This window comes from Sus scrofa, chromosome 1 (genome assembly GCF_054392235.1).
Source record: "Sus scrofa isolate SSC_HxYL_T2T_F1_AM1 chromosome 1, Sscrofa_HxYL_maternal_Yorkshire_Landrace_v2.0, whole genome shotgun sequence".
NCBI classification, from domain to species: domain Eukaryota; kingdom Metazoa; phylum Chordata; class Mammalia; order Artiodactyla; family Suidae; genus Sus; species Sus scrofa.
Window position 1 is genome coordinate 16,575,961 of NC_139383.1, and position 18,083 is coordinate 16,594,043.

Below are 18,083 nucleotides of genomic sequence, written 5' to 3' on the forward strand. Positions count from 1 at the left end.
TCCCATACTTCAGCTTCTGTCTTCACTTTTATTATTTTTTTCCACCTTTCCTTTCATACTATTGCACATCTGATATCAAATGGGGACTACCAATTCATCTGCCAAATATTATGGGCCTTACACTATTATTACTGTTATCTGTATTGGTTGCTACATTTATTGATAAATCAGGCATTGTAGTAACTGCTTTCCTGCATTATCACAATTCCCTGAAGTTTTTTTATTCCCATGGTACAGCTGAGGGAAATGAGGGCCAGAGAGGCTAATTCAACTGCTGCTAATAACTGCCGAAGCTTGAACTCAAATCTCTTTATCACTAAAACATGCTATTTATTTGCTATGATTTAAAAATGTTAATTTATTCATTTCCTCCCAGCTTTAACTGAGGTATGACTGATAAATAAAAGCTGTATAAATTTAGGTTGATTATTTTTTAAGTATACAAAATGTGATGATTTAATATACATGTACATTGTGAAATGATGACCACAACATATTCGCCACTTTACATAGTCAACTTTTCTTTTTTTTGGTCTTTTTAGGGCTGCACCTGTGGCATATGGAAGTTCCCAGGCCTATACCATAGCCACAGCAACACCAGATCCTTAACCCACTGAGCGAGGCCAGGCATCAAACCTGCGTCCTTATGAATATCAGTTGGGTTCGTTACCGCTGAGCCACGATGGGAACTCCTGTAACTTTTCTTTTTCTATGGCGGGGGAGAAGGTAAGGATACTTAAGAACACTTACTCTTTTAACAAATTTCAAAATACACAATATAGTACTTTTTTTTTTTTCTTTTTAGGGTAGCCAATACAGAATTCTTAACATACATTAATTAGAACATATGCTCTTAAGGAATATACCATAGAGAGAACTAGACATGTTTGGAGAATTCCAATCGAGGATGACTAAGCACTGGGTGTAAGGGAGGAAGGACTGGGCAGGAAATCAGGCTGCAGAAGAAGGCAGGATTTTAGATCACAGCCCTACTACACCCTAGTCTATATATATATGAACTTTATTCTGAAGGGTCTGGGGAACAAAAATAAGGTTTTTAAGCAGGTAAACATATGGTAAAATCTGCCATTTAGAACGACATTTTTAGGATAGGTTGGAGAGACCAAAACTGGGTTAGACTAAAGGCAGGTAGACCAATTAAATGTGCAGAGAAAAGGTGATAGGGTCTGAACAAAATGTAGTCATTTGATATCAAGTACAGATATTGAGCCTTTTAAAGTTTCATATAATTTCAAATTTAAAAAATCATTCACCAAGATTATATTATGTCTGGAGGTCCCATTGTGGCTCAGCAGTAACAAACCTGACTAGTTATCGATGAGGATGCAGTAACCATGAGGATTTGGGTTCGATCCCAGCTTGCTCAATGGATTAAAGGATCCGGTGTTGTTGTGAGCTGTGCTATAGGCTTAACAAGCAGAAAAATAGTTCTTGATAGAGTAGTTTAATCAGATAAGAAGGCACACTATCACTAAATATGTATGTATGTACATATGTATTTATTTATTTATGGTTGCACCTGAGGCATATGGAAATTCCTGGGCTAGGGGTCAAATTGGAGCTGCTGGCCTAGGCCACAGCCTTAGCAATGTGGGATTTGAGCTGCATCTGTGACCTATTCCGTAGTTTGCAACAATGCCAGATCCTTAATCCAGTGAGCAAGGCCAGGGATGGAACTTGCATCCTCACAGATACTAGTCAGGTTCTTAACCCACTAAGCAACAACAGGAACTGCCACTATATATTTAGAATTATGGATTTCTGAAATTATATTAAGAAAAATGTAAAAATTTATTAGTGTTATTAACTGTAAGACTTACAGATTAAATTTAAAAAATATAAAAAGAAACTTCTTTCTCAAGACCTGGGACCTCAGGCATTGTCTAAAGTACAAAAGAAGGCATATTCTTTGTCAAATATACTTAGGGTGCCCATTTAGGATTAGCTCCCAAGTTTCCTGCTTCCTTATTTTATGATTTTCTCACTTTCACATGAAGATCTTGAATTTTGAAAAGTTCTCCTGGCAAAATGGAGGACAAGGGGAATGAAGCAAGCTCATGGTAGGTGTGGACCACGTATCAATGCTTTATACTGAGATCTCATTTAACCCTCACATCTACTTTACAAGGTAAGTATTATCCACATGACAGATGAGGTACAGAGCTTAATAACTTGTTAAAGGCCACATGACTATCAGACACCAAAGCTCATCTCTTTCCATCATAGCACACTAATGCCAAAGAAGATAAAAGGGTTTTCTTCCAATGTTTAAAAAAGTACCAAGTTTGTATTAATAAATTCAGAAACCATTAAACACTGACCTGTAACATGCACCTGGATACAACAACTTCAGGTACTTCAGGGAATTTTTGTCGCAGGTCATGTAAAACCTGAAAATCAATTTGGTGGCTTCCTTGGGCCATTCGTATATTGCCTGATCAGGACTATATGTACAGTAGGCAATTCTAGGCCTTAGTGGAAATAATACTCATCTCTTCTGTCCAAGCATTTTCTGTGAAAGAAAGAAAAAAAATTTTAATGAGAACTGATTATAGAATGAATAGTTGTGGATTTAAAATTTCAATACAAAAGGGTATGTGCTTTAGTACCTAACATTTAATATAACCTATAAAATATTATTTAGTCCTATAATGCTTTCTTCTCAGTTTATAACTACTGAAGGCAAACTTTTAAATTGTCTAATCCCTACTCATTTTAGTGCTTTATAATGGCTGTGCCAAAAGGCATTCAAATAAGAAATTATTGTCAAAGCTGTTTTAAGGGGGAAAAGAAGTAACTTTACTGATTTTTTTTTCTTAATGATCAGAGGACAGCCTAAAGTGAGTGAACTTGTTTACTTAAAATTCTTAAAGTCTGGATCCTGAAAAAGTTTAGTTCTACAAATAGCTTTGTCTAAAAATGATCTATAACTCAAAACATTTTTTGCTATTTTGTGTTAATTTTCAAATGTACTTAATGCTTAAACATGTAGTCAATTCATTCTCAGGGGCTTAGTAGCACTTTATTTAAACCCTCTGATTCTATTAAATCAGTATTTAAAAAATACTAAGGCTGGAGTTCTCTGGTGGCTCGGTGGGTTAAGGATCCAGTGCTGTCACTGCTGTGGCAGCTCTGGTTATAGCTATGGCGTGGGTTCGATCCCTGGCCTGAGAATTTCTGTACGCCACGGGTGTGGCCAAAAAACAAAGCAAAACAGAACAAACAAACAAAACTAATACTTGGGCCCCAACCCTGGATGTTCTGATTTAATTGGTTGGAAGCAGTGTGGAAAAGGATTTTTAAAAGTTATTCTAACCTGTGGCCCAAGCTGAAAGTCACCCAACTTATTTTTATTTATTCATAACATTCCTAAAGTAAACCATGACTAATTTTGCCTCTTGGGGATATAAACAGTATGTAAGTTAAACATAAATAACATCAAAATATTTAAAATCATGCCATTTGCAAAGTATCAGAATACATTTCATTTCAGTATAAATTTAACAATAAGATATAATCTCTTACAAACAAATTTCTTTTTTCCTTTTTTTTTTGTCTTTTGTCTTTTTAGGGCCACACCCACAGCATATGGAGGTTCCCAGGCTAGGGGTCGAATCAGAGCTACAGCTGCCGGCCTACGCCACAGCCACAGCAACGCCAGATCCGAGCTGCATTTGCGACCTACACCACAGCTCACGGCAACGCCGGATCCCTAACCCACTGAACGAGGCCAGGGATGGAACCCCCAACCTCATGGTGCCTAGTCGGATTCGTTTGCTGCTGCGCCACGACGGGAATGCCACAAATTTCTTAACCATAGTATTTCTCTTTTCCATAGGCTTAAATATAAGTCTGTAAACTCCATGAATAAAGGAATTAGGTCTCTTTTGTCCATTACTGTGTACCTAGCACTTTGCAGACAGTTTTTAGCATGAGTAGATATTAAAATACTTTTGAGTAAATGTAATTGTTATAGAACTCCTGAATCCTCAACAGAATAAAAGCTCATTTAGTATCATGTTGGTAAAGCTTTTCAGGTTTTTATTATCATTTGGCTAATTTTTACTTTAACTGATATTTAAACATAATATAAATACGGGACAGACTGCTCATCTTGAGAAAGCCTCCCTGACTTCACCAGGCCTATCAGCTCACTAATCTGCCCCTTCTCTCTTTTGAGCTAAACTCCTTGAAAGGGTTGTTTATACTTTAAGTGTCCTCGTTTCCTCCCTCTTAATCACTTTTAAACCCACCCCCAGTCGGGCTTACACAGTTTTTCTCTATGTAAGCTACACTTATCAAAGCTGTCCTGGACCTTCAGGTTGTCAAAGTTAAAGGTCACTCCTCAGGCTCATCTCACCAGACCACTCTGCAGCCTATGAACTAGTCAACCACTCCCTCATTCTTTTACACAATTTCTTCACTTGGCTTCTGAGATGTATACTCTTCTAGATTTCCTCCTACCCATTGACAGCTCCTTCTCAGTTTTCTTTGTCAGACCCTCTTCCTTTTCCGGTCTAAATATTGGTGAGCTACAGAGTTCAGACCTAGGGTTTCTTCTCAATTATGTCTATGTTCCTCTTCAAGGTAACCTCATCCAAACACATGGTTTTAAACAGAGGCTTTGCAAATCTGTATTCTTCAATTCTAAGGGAGCGCTCTCTCTCCCGTGAGTTTCAGACTAATATAGCCTGCTTACATCTCCTCTTGGATGTCTAAAATTCACTTCCAAGTTAGTATGTCCAAAATTAGTTTCTGCTCATCCACACTAAACCTTTTCCAGCTCTTTTGTCTCAGTATAGTGTACTACTACCGGTCATTCAGTTGGTCCTTTTCACATCCCAGATCGAATTCATCAGGTTTTGCTGGCTGTTACCTGCAAGAAATATTCTGAATTTGACTACTTCCCCCACCTGTTAATGCTCTTGTCCCAGTCACCATCTAGTTCACCCAGACTACTACTGCAAAGGCCTCTAACCTGCCTTCACCCTTTGCTCCACCTCCACTTTCCACTATATTGAGCAGAGTGATCTTTGTGAAAAGCAAATCAGAACAATCATCTCCCTGGTGCAAAACCCTACACACAAGGGCCCTGGCTAATTACCACCCCTTGGACTTCATTCCTACCTCTCTCTCTGTTTCCTTAGTTCCAAACTGAGTCCTCTTAGTTCTGCTTATTTCTCAAAGAGAAGCCAATCTCATTCCTCCCTTAGGGATTTCAGCCTTGCTGCTTCTGTGCCTGGAATATTTCCCCTCATGTGCATGGCTCTCTTTCTTACTTCATTAAGATTTCCAATCAAATATCACTTCCTCACAGAGACTGCTTCCGTGACCAACCAGTCTCTCTATCTAAAATAATGCCATGCTTGTCTCTCCTCACTCCCTACCACATCTTCATAACCTGCTTTTTCTTCATAGCATTTATCAATACCTGATATATTTTTAGTATCTACATATCTACCTACCCAAACATTAGCTCCACAGGATAAAGAACTCTGAAGTTCACTGCTATATCCCCAGGATCTAGGTCAAACATGCAATACTTGTTGGATAAATAAAGATTTTACTGTATGATTTCTTCATATTTCTGGCTTCCAAAACACATTTCAAATAATCTAGATTTGGAGATTTATACATAAAATTTGAGGGAGAGGCAAATAAATTCTCAGCTAATTCAGGACAACCTTCTTTCTTATTTAAAAAAAAGGATGAATGATGAAAAATTAAATTTCAACTTATTTCATTATTAAAACATACAGAAATATCTAAAGTTCTATGAAAAACTCTTATCACGCTTGTTTTTCTAAAAAGACTATTAATAAATGCACTAACAAGAAAACTGTCCAGATGAACAATTGCATTTTAGGGATTCACTTCCTGTAATGGATAAGTAGCTCCTACTGGACTAACTTACACAGACAACTTCTACAACTAGACAAAATATAAAAATCAACTGCTTCAAGGCAGAAACAGAAAAGGAGGAATGGTGGTGCTAGGGTTAGGGAGAAGAAGGGAGTCAGTACTTAGAAGAAGGGGACAGCATAGGGTGACTTTCCATTTTTTAAATGGCTCTTAGCCAGAGAGCAGGCCCCAGTTGGTTTATGGAGCTAAAACCCAGACAGTAAAGCTGCAGTTTTACTCACTTAATGAACCAATTAACAGACTTTGGCTTGACCACAACAGCTGAACACCTACTGAGTAAATCAAAGTAAGGAGAGAAGCACCAAATTCTACGTATAAATTCTGCACACATCTCCGATCCCCAAACTACACATATTTGAGAGATTCCAAGGCTAAAATAACCAAACTGAGATTTCAGTTTGTAGTTTGAGTTCAGCCAAGTTAACTGCCTAATAAAACAAACAAGTAAGCAATTAAACCAACCTACCAAACATCAATATTCACTAGAGGAACACAATAGACTCTGGAGTCTCCACAACACATCATTCATAATGTCCAAGTTATAATCTAAAATTATTACACAGAAGAAACAGGAAAAACTGACCCATTCTCAAGAGGAAGGCAAATAAGGGGAAACCAGGCCCAAGAGATGAACCAGATGCTAGAAATTGCACATGAGGATTTTTAAAGCAGCTATTTTAACTATGTTCAAGAATGCAGGAGCAAACACGCTTGATTTCTCAGCAGGAAAAAAAAATCCACCTATTAAAAAACCTTAAATTCAAGAAGTGAAAAATAAAATTACTGAAATTAAAATAGTCACTAGCTAGATTTAACCACAGATTGGAAATGACAAAAGAAAGAGTCTGTGAACTTGAAGACAAAGCAAGAGAAATTATTCTATCCTAAATCATGGAGGGAAATAAAATGATTTAGATGTGAAGGGGGTGAACAGAACCTTGGGGACCTGTGGGAAAGTATAAAAAACTCTAACATACCTATAATTGGAAATCCAGAAGGAAAAGGGAGAGAAAATTGGGTAGAAAGAAGTATTTAATGAAATAGTGGCTAAACATTTCCCCAAGTTAATAAGGATGTAAATTTACACATCAAGATCTCGAGCAGCTCCCTGGCCATCTTGGTGGTTGCTCTTGGTTGGGACCCATCCCACAACGAAGGCAGGAAGGTGGTGGTCACAAACAAGACAAAGTTGCCAAAGTCAATCAACTCTAGACTCCAGATCAACTCTAGATTCCAACTCCTTATGAAAAACTGGAAAGCACATGCTGAGGCACATGCAGGTTCTAAAAATGATGAGATAAGGCAAAGTGAACTGGTCATCCTCACCAACAACTGCTCAGCCTTGAGGAAATCTGTAAGAGAGTATTATGCTATGTTGGCCAAATCCAGTATCTATCCACAGCAGCAATAATGCTGAATTGGGCATAGCATATAGGAAATACCACAGAATATGCAAACTGGCTATCACTGATCCAGGTGATTCTGACATCATTAGATGTATGCTGAAACAGACTGGTGAAAAATAAATCCTGCAAAATTTTTCTTTAATAAAACTGGTCAAAGACTATTTTAAAAACAAAACAGGAGTTCCTGTCGTGGTGCAGTGGAAATGAATTCCGACTAGGAACCATGAGGTTGCAGGTTTGACCCCTGGCCTTGCTCAGTGGGTTAAGGATCTGGTGTTGCCATGAGCTGTGGTATAGGTTGCAGATGTGGCTCGGACCTGGCGTTGCTGTGGCTCTGGTGTAGGCTGGCAGCAGCAGCTCCGATTAGACCCCTAGCCTGTGAACCTCCATATGCCACAGGTGCGGCCCTAAAAAAAAAGACAAAAGACAAAAAAAAAAAAAAACCCAACCAATCAAACAAAAAAACAAAACAAAAATTAAACAAAACAAACAAAAAGATCTTGATCAAGATCAGCAAACCCTACACAGGAAAAGCCAAAGAAAACCACACATAGGCATAACATTTGAAGTGCTGAAAACCAGAGAAAAAGAACATCTTGAAAACAGCCAAAAAGTGAAATAGAGGGGAACAACAATTCGAATGAATGCTGACTTATCAGAAATAATGGTGGTCAGAAGATACTAAAATGACAAAATTTAAGTGCTGAAAGGGAAAATAACCCACATTCTGCATCCAGCAAAAGTAAACTTTAAGGATAAGGCAAGATAACTATTTTTAAATGTAGCCTTTGTGGGTGAGGAAATAAATTTTATAACTAAATATATTATGGGAACAGACAGGCATTTATTAACTCCAAAAGGAAAACCAAGAAATACCTTACAACCTAATCTGGAAAATTATTACTAATAATAAGTACACTTATAGCAGTGGGTGCAAAACCGGCAACTAACCTGTTGCCAGCTCAAATGATCTGGCAAGAATAATTTCTTAAGGATTCTACACAACAGCAAGTTTTTACAGTACTACAAAACCCAACTGTAAATAAATTGGAAAGATTTATAAAATGTGCCATGTTCTTTCCTTTCTTAGAGTATGTAAACAATTTACTTCTGACCTTTCAATATTATGACAGTGCAGAGTACTAAGTATTGGTTAATGGCTCACTCAGACTTCATGCTACGATAATTATCAAGTCTTCATTTTTACTGTTGTTCATCATGGTAAATTCTTCCAGGACTCTAAGAGTATAACGCAAATCACTGTTTAACTGTCCTCACAGGAAAAGACCATAGTTTCCAGATTAAAAACAATAATAACAAAGAAAAGAAATAGGACTTAAAGGTCTGATAAAAATTTGAGCATTTATGAGGCAACTGGATATTTAAAACTGGACTATCATCATCCACCCACACAACCCAATCTAAGAAGTGCCCAGTATGCAGCAGATACTATGTTGGATATACAAGTATGAGAGTCAATACTCTTGCTCTCCAGGTCACAGAAATTCCTCGATTAAAGGCATATCAAAATAAGCTCATAATTTAGATAACTATTTCAACTTGCTCACTATTTTATCTTGTCTGCTTCCTGCTACCAGATCTGCTGCCTGCTATCCCAGCCTATCTTGTTGCTAACAGTAATTTTTTTCATCCCTTTCACATCATTCAAAATCAGACTGGAAGGGAGTATATGAGGAAAAACTTTAGAGAGCAGAGAGCAGGAAAAAGTAAGGGCCAAACCATTTAGTGCCCAATAGGCCATTACAATTTGGAGGTTTTATCCTCAGGGTAATGGGAAGCCACTGAAAGATTTAAGTTCAGAGGCAGGAAAAAGTAACATGATCAAGATATCATGTATGCTGATGAATGTCTATAGTATGGAGAAAAGGGCACAAGGATACATGAGAAGACCAGCTGGAAAACTGCTGTAGTCCAGCCAAGAAATGGTTAAAAGCTTATAATTGCAGTGATAGCAACGGAATCTGAGTACAAGCAGAAACTTAAGGGACACTTAAGAAGTGAAATTTAACAGAACTTGGAGATGGATTAGATAATGGGGTAAAAAAGGAGGTGTAAAGGCTGATTTCTTATTTGCTCAATTTGATGGCGGTCCCAAATGTAAACTAGGGAAAAGTGGAAAAGGTCCAAGAAAACAAAGGGCTGGATTCTAAGTTTAGTTTTGAACATGCTAAGTCTAGGGTACCTTTAAAATCTCAAAACAGTAATACCACAGAGGGAGCTGGGATATATGGATGTGGAGCTCAGAGGTGAGCTCTGGGCTGCAGATAAAACATTTGAGAGGTGTCTTTGGTGCTGGTATTAATTAAGACCTTTCAGTGTAGATGAGATAATCCTACCATACAATTTAAGAACACCCAAAGAAAAATATTCTTGGTTATATTTATTATGTGTGAAACATTATACAGTCATTATTAAAATTTTTCCCTAAAGACCAACATTCCTTCCAGCCCAAATACTAAACATTATATAAAAAAATTGATTAAATCTTTTAAAAAAATTTTTGTTTAGGAAATATTTTAATATGATATATCCTATAATAAAAAACTTAAATGAAATTTTAAAGAAGAGAGCACGTATACAGCTTTTAAAAAGACAAATACTACTACAAAGTTTATCAGGAAAACCAGCGATTTCCCTGCCTCATGCATGCCTCTCTACTTCTACCCTATTCCATAGAGGCAACCATTGTCAACTCTAAGCTGCTTCTCCACATTCCTACACAAGATGATTTCTTGATTTTTCAATTTTACACATTTTCCATAGATTTCCTACTGCGGAAAATGAAGAATTAGCTTTATAACTTAGTTCCTATCCCATAATATAACCATGCTTCATCACTCTTATGTCCATCTGCCCAATTACTTATTTTATAATTTATGTTTTATCATTATTGTTAGCCTAGCCACTTAACCCATTATGCACAGTGGATTATAATTCCAAGGTCCTTTCTCACTGGCATTTTGGAAAAGTATATGTGTTGTTAAGGAAAAAACTGTAAATATTAATCCTGTGTGACCAAAAGCTAACCTTTCATCAAAAAATATAACAGCGAAGCTCTTGCAATTCTAACCCCAGGAGAAATGGGGAGCAAAGAGAGGGAGGAGGACTAGGCGGGAAACACCACTGTTCTACTCAAGTTACAGATTTAGATGAGACATAATACTTTTTAGCAAACCTTGGTAAGAGATTAAAAAACAAATAAAATCTCAAAACAATGAAAGATTAAAGTCAACTGCTCCTGATGAGGAAGTATCATACAAAGTAAATGATGGAGCAAAAGTGAAATTCCCAAAGATTCCACTTTTAAAATAGGAGTAACTGGTAATGTATCTTGAATTAAACTACTCAGATTTACATACTTTAAACTTGATAGTGTTGGCCTTTACTATTAAAGTCATATAAAAAATCAATGAAAAAATTAGATGTTACTCTCAGATAAGCTTTAAACTTTCTTAAGCAGGAAAATTTAAAAAGCCAGTGTTTAACCATTTGTTTCTAAAACTTTCTAGTCAAAGAATGTTAATAGTTAAAAACAAATAACCTAACATTGCTAAATATTTCATCTCAAATTTATATTAATGGGTATTGTTTCATTTAATAAGATGAGACAAATGGCTGGTTGAGTCTATAAAAATTCTGGGATTTTATAATTAGTGCTCATTTATTTATGAAATTTAATCTGCCACTGGCAGTGTCTTCTTGGGCAATTCATTAAACTGCTCTCTATGCCTGTTTCTTTATTTATAAAATGGGGATGAGGGAGTAGCTACCGCATACGATTTTGAGAATTAAATGAGTAATACACGAAACATTAACACTCCAAGAATTTAAAGGATTAGTGACAGCATGGTGAAAATTAATGGTATTGCACTCACCTGGCCTGTAGCAAAAACTACAAACACTGGTAGTAATAATTATTTTAAATATCATGAATTGCTGCAAAGTACAAAGGAACAAAACCTTAGCAAACAAGAGCTGTGTGCTGCTCTGGCTGCAGAATATTGAAGGAGTTGATTGAGACTTTGAGGCCTTTCTTTTCTATGTACATAGACAAATAACTTGTTTGTTAGGGGAACTCAGACAAAGCTACCTGAAAACCTAATACTAGGTTGTATAGAAGTGGCAGATACGTGGTATACACTGTGCTATAGGTGCTTAAAAGGCTCTCTAGGCTACGGGAGGGTGTGGGAGGGCCTTGAATCATAGGTACTTAAATAAGCAGGTTAAAGTATGAAGCAAGGAAGCCAAATACTAGGCAGGTTCTGGAGATAATACGTCAGTCACCTGTCTGGCTAGAAGAAGGGTTAGGAGAAAAGGGATTAGGAGGAGTCTGGGGTGGTGAGTATCTAGAAGTGAAGACAAGAAAAGCCAGTGAGGCTGCAAGTGTATAGTGGTCTTGAGATACACCAATATTAACATTTCATTAACATTTATTTAACATTTTATTAACACTGAGTGCAAGTGTATAGAGGGTCTTGAGATACACTACTACTAACATTTTAATATTATTGCGTAAACCTATATGCTTATCATTTCATCTTTGCCGTACATGTACATGGTTGAGTTTTACTAGAACAAATTTAATTATTATAGCAAAGAATATAGTTCTTGAATATAACACAGAAATAGGATGAAATAATATGAAACTAAAATTCACTTCTCAACTGCATTAGCAAAAGCTCATGGTCAAGAAGGTAGGAAGGTCTTTCTGTTTTAACATATACCATTCTAAAATTTAACTCTGATTTCCAGAGTGACCTCCAGAGATGACAGGTTTTTTCTATAAACAATGGAATCCTGAGTTGGACAGAACTCTAAAAAATTATCTTGTAAGAGAATATAATCTAAGAGGTTAGAGAAAAGCCTTGTTGCCTGGTAGACTCTTTTTACTACTTCCCCTTCCACTCATCTATCCAATTTTACCACTAAAAACCAACCTTTGACAACAAAGTTTTTTATACAAGTAATGTTAGTTTCACAGTGGAAAGGACTACCTTGTTCACTGCTGTATCCTATAGCCTTAGAAAGAGCAAGACAAGCAGTAGATGCTATTTTTACTAATATTTGTTACATCAGAATACATCTGGATTAAAAACTACTATAAAAAGTGGTAGCTATCCTTCCAAACTAAACTGTTTCCCTCACCCGCGGCTATGTAGCAGTGCTACTGTAATACTTGTTCTGGAAATTGCAAATCTGTTCTAATACAATTGATATATTAAGGAATAATTTGAGCACTAAATGAATTTTGCTTTGATTTCATCTGTGAAAAACACTAGGTGAATGCACAAAGCCATACTCAGCTGAAAGAAGCTGCATGTGAATATACAAAGAGTTAAATATGAATACACACCTCAAGCACCTGCCAGCTACCTCAACTCACTGGACTGCATCTTTGCGGGATCAGTCACACACATCTACACCCTGTGTTACAAATTTTCCTTCTGATTTCAGAAAATGCTTCTTCAAACACTTCACAATAACAAGCTTCCATATCTATACTCACTTCCATAAGCAAACTTCAGGTGTGTTTAAAAGCAAAATACAGTATTTACTTGCATAAATACTGTATTAAGTATTTATGTATTTCTTCGCCATTTACTATACATAATAATCATACTATCATATTTTTAAAGGTTCCTATCTTTTTAAATGCTCACTGATGGCATTTTGAGTGTTGCACTCCAAATGAATTATTTCCCTGTAAGTCCTGTGGGTTTTTATTTTTTTGACAAGATTTGCATAGCATGGTGCTTTTTAGAAACACATATGTTGATTTTTTTTTTTTTTTGGTCTTTTTAGGGCCAAACCCGAGGCACATGGAGGTTCCCAGGCTAGGGGTCAAACTGGAGCTACAGCTGCTGGCCTATGCCACAGCCACAGCAAAAAGAGATCAGAGCTGCATCTGTGACCTACACCACAGCTCACAGCAACGCCAGATCCTTAACCCACTTAGTGAGGCCAGGGATCGAACCCACGTCCTCATGGATATTAGCTGGGTTCATTAACCACTGAACCATGATGGGAACTCCTTATGGCAAATTTTAACAGAACTATTTATACTTCAAAGTCCCTCTGACCTCAACACCTGTTATTAAGGTCCCCAGGATGCCAAATGGGAAGGTAGAATGTTTCAACTTCTCTATTTGGTTGTCAATATGCTGTTAACAGTTTATTTTTTTTTTTAAATTTTATGGTCACACATGAGCACGTGGAAGTTCCTGGGCCAGGGATCGAATCCCAGCAAAGCTGCAATCCACACTGCAGCTGCACCAACGCTAGATCCCTCAACCCACTGTGCCAGGGAGGAGATCAAACCCATGCCTCCCCAGTGACCTGAGCCACTGCAGATTCGTAACCCACTGTGCTACAGAAGGAACTCCAATGGTTTCTATTACTAATTTTACCTTGTGCCTCTTCTGTGCACTGGCTGACATGATCAGACCTTGCAGGAGTTAGCTGTAATTTTTTAAAAGTTAAAAGCAAGTTTTGAAACTTTTTGGCCTCAGTGAAGATATTTCAGAGTTAAACAAAAAATTATCACCTTCCTAATTACATACATTACTTTAAATACCTTTTTCATTATTGACATAGTATGTGAGTATCTCATCAAATGCCAGGTAGGTAATGGGTGATGTACCTCACATTTGATTAATTTAATTTACAAATGTCATTAACTGAATGTTAAAGATTTCAAAATTACTTGTAACAGCAAATTATTAGAATTGTATTTCCTGGAGCACGATGTTACATCTTTATTAAAGCAAAGCAAACTTCCTCTTCAAATTCTACAGTATCAAATTATTTTCCTAAGAGTTAAAACGCAAGAATTGTTGCTATGGTAATTAAAAATCTAAAATTCAAATACTATCATCATTTGTGACTAAAACAGGGGAAGTATAATCCATCTTCAACATAAACTTTAGCATAAAACAGCTGTAATATTGAATCACTTTACACAGATATTTGCAAAAATAAAATAACATTAACAAACCAAATCAGTCACGTGAATGCCACTTAAAAGTTACCTTCTGTGTTCAGATTTAGTGTTACTTAAAAGCTTAGAGGGAACAAAATATTATAAAATCTATTTCTCAACCTGATGAGCCTACAGTAATTTGTAATATTTATTGTCTTTCTAAAGACAATAAATATTAATAGCTGAAGTAACACAATGAGCCATACTATATCTTCATACAAAGAAAACTTTCCAATTTTCTCATTTAATACACTACTTCAAGGTCACAAATGTTGACCATTCTTACATTTAAAAGGCTTACTAGTTATAAGTTCCTCTAAAAGGAATGTGCAAGTCAGCCGTGCTTGGCAATTTACGTATTGTGGTTTTGTGGTACGTGCTACCATTTTCTAAGGATCAAGAAAAGTGCAATAAATCTAAGGCAGAATGGTTAAAATTCATCAAAACATATTCTATAACTACCTTGTATATATTTTCCAACTCATACCTCATTACTGTTTTCTAATACACTAGGGCTTTAAGATGGAAACAAAGTTGCCTCTCGGTGCCCTCCTTTAATGTAATTTTTGGGATAATCCATCCTGCACATAAATATAATCTTTTAAAAAAACATAAATATGTGATATAATAATAAGCTCCTATTTGTAGGTAAAAGGGGAAAAAAGAGGAGAAAAGAAAATGAAAGCATTTGAAAGAACTATTCTTCATCTTACACAAACTCAGTGACATGTGGACATTATAATAATTTGGGTAAATTATTAATCTAAATGGTATTTTAAGATGAAGATTCAGAGAAAGTTGTAAAATTTCACCAACTGATCCCCGTGCAGTTTCAACTTGACCTCTATTTTTTTGTTGTTGTTCATCCAGCCTTTCTCATATTTTTTCTACTATCATGGCCCTCAGCTGACTTTCCCCCACAGGAGACTGCTGGCCAGCCGCTAGTTATGCGTATGTTACGGCACTGAGAGAGTGATGATTAACTTCATGAGTTAGACATAGTGTAAATGGGTAGTTATTACTGCTCTCTAAAACCTTCAATAACTAACAAAAAGTTAAATCAGCAATTTTAAAATTATGTATACATACACTTGATTGGTAATTGACAACTGTGGTGAATCATGAAACTGCTAAACCTGCCAACAGAAAAAATACATAAAAATCTATGTGCAGAGGAAAACACTTAAACCTAAGATCTTATCATTATCATAATATTCAGAAGAAATAATAGAGCATTCAAAATGAGCAGTCAAAACTGGTGAAACAATATTAAACTGAATCAAATCTCTAAAATAAAATAAATTTGTTCAGTATGTGCCAGTCTTTCAAATCTAACATGGTGAAATTGTTGAATAGTTGGCTATTAATCTTGTTACAGTTATGAATTAACTTTATATTAGATGGTCAAGAATAATCTCAGAACTGTACAGAAACTTCTATCTCAGCAGATTTATTATATACAAATCTATTTTGCAGTTCTCCAATTATAGATACCCTTAGTGAATATTCAATTTAATAATATTTCAATTGTATAACTGAATAAAGAATCGGAAATCCATTATTCAATACTGATCCATAAATGTAGAAAGACTTTCATAATAAGAAATATGACTAAATATATATGAAAGTGATAGTGTCAACATTTTGATTTATGAAATGACGCATTTTCTAATATATTATTTTTATGTATTTTCATATGTACTATAATATACATACATAGTATACATATTCTGCTTACTCAATAAACATCTGTTGAGCATCTACTACTTACTCTATACCATAATGGGTGCTGAAAATGTTATAATAAAAGCACAGCTGCCTATGCTTAAGAAATTTGCATTTTAGTACAGGAAGACAAACACATCAACAAATGTAATATCTGAGTTGTGCTGAAGTACTCAGGAGAAACAAAGGAGGGACCAGTCAATTCTGAGGGGAGGAGAGGATTTAAGTGAAAGATGAATTAAAGAAGGCAACACCTAACAATACTTCAAACATAAGTGGCTGCTTGGAAAAAGATTTTAAAGGAGTAAGACAGCATGGCAAGTTTGGGAAACTGTTACGTTGCTGGTTAATGGTGAAGTGCAGGGAGTGAGACTAACAGGGAGAAAGTGCAATAAAGAATGAGGGCAGGCATGGATGATCTTAATTGCTCTCCCCTGCACCACATGTGCTGAATCCCACAAGTCAGCAAGAACAACGTGCACCTCACTTTACAGATATGATAATTTATCTCTGAAGTTCCAAGCCCTGCCTGGTTCTGTGACATTCCACAAAGTGCCAGAGGCAGCCATGCATTCATTCAGCAACATTCACTCTGGGCCATTCAGAGGGGTAAAGCTGCAGGGGAGATCAAGCGGAAGAAGTGCCTAAAACTTAGGAATTAAGGAATGTCAGGAAAAACTTCACAAAGAATGTAGTGCCTAAACTTAGCCATTACAGATGAATCAAGTCTTACAGGATATCACTGACAACTGTTTGTGTTGGGGGAAAGGCCATGGAAGAATATGATAAATTTGAAGAATTATTGCTGTGGTGCAGTACGGAAGTGAGATAAGGCTAAAGTGATGGGAAGCTCTCAGTGAAAAATGTACAGATACCAGGTAATGTAAAAGATCAAAGAAAACTCTACTGGCCTGAACTTTTTCATAAATACGATCTACTTTCTGGATCACGTTAATATCTTGGATGCATTCCACAAACACTGCCCACTATAAGCCAGGTAACATGCCCTAGGTATGCAACGATGAATAAGATACAGCCTCTCTGCTTTTGAGATTATAAACTAGAAGAATTCAGATTCATACTGGACTTCTTATAGCATATATTGGTTATCTCACTTTATCCTCTCCACTGTGAAGCAGAAAGGACAACTGCTACACCATTTTTTTTTCTTTTTAACTGAAGAAATCATGGAAAGACATACTAAGAGATACATCCGCAGTTCCAACTAAATCAGCAGCAGTTCTAAGTATTCTAGGCCAGCAGTTGTCAGCTGCGGTGTCACTATCCAGTGCTACTGCAATCAGTTGTGGGGTGGGTTTAATGAAATCTGTTGTTGTTGTTTTGCTTTTTAAGGCCTCACCTACAGCATATGGAAGTTCCCAAGCCAGTGGGTCTAACTGGAGCTGCAGCTGCTGGCTTACGCCATAGCCACAGCCATGCCAGATCCAAGCCAAGTCTTCGACAAGTCAAGTCTGTGAGCCATAGCTCAGGGCAACGCTGGATCCTTAACCCACTGAGCGAGGCCAGGGATCAAACCCACATCCTCATGGATACTAGTTGAGTTTGTAACCCGCTGAACCACGACAGGAACTCCCAAATGAAATCTATTATTGTTGATCATTAAGTACCAGAGCACTCTCTCTAAGTTCATAAAGTAGCCAACCTATAGACAGACAAAGAGGACCATCTAAGGACGTCACTTCAGTGTATATTACTAAAAGAACAACCTGAATGATCATGAAGGGATATGTAAGTTAATGTATAACCATACTAAAGACTACTAAGCAACTTTTTATTTATTTTTTAGCTTTTTAGGGCCGCATTCGTGGCATATGGAGGTTCCCAGGCTAGGGGTGGAATTGGAGCTACAGTTCCCTGCCTATACCACAGCCACAGCAACACAGGATCTGAGTTGCATCTGTGACCTACACCACAGCTCACGGTAATGGCGGATCCTTAACCTACTGAATGAGGCCAGGGATCGAAGCCACAACCTATGGTTCCCAGTC

General features: G+C 36.7%; 1 protein-coding gene across 8 annotated transcripts in view; it reads right to left on the reverse strand.

Annotated features, from left to right (window-relative positions):
- TAB2 (TGF-beta activated kinase 1 (MAP3K7) binding protein 2) overlaps positions 1-18,083 on the reverse strand; it is a 77,932-nt gene that overhangs the window by 30,248 nt on the left and 29,601 nt on the right. For 4 of the 8 annotated variants that reach the window (XM_085024056.1, XM_021086951.2, XM_021086968.2 and 1 more), the window contains one exon: positions 2,343-2,533. The exons of 2 other annotated variants lie outside the window; for them this stretch is intronic. Coding sequence is in view for 3 of the 6 variants with exons in the window: in XM_021086951.2 (XP_020942610.1) it covers positions 2,343-2,444 (102 nt within the window). In the remaining 3 variants the exon portion in view is untranslated. Of the gene's footprint in view, positions 1-2,342; positions 2,534-15,438; positions 15,486-18,083 lie in introns of all 8 variants that reach the window. 2 more of the 8 variants (XM_085024055.1, XM_021086945.2) reach the window with 1 other exon arrangement.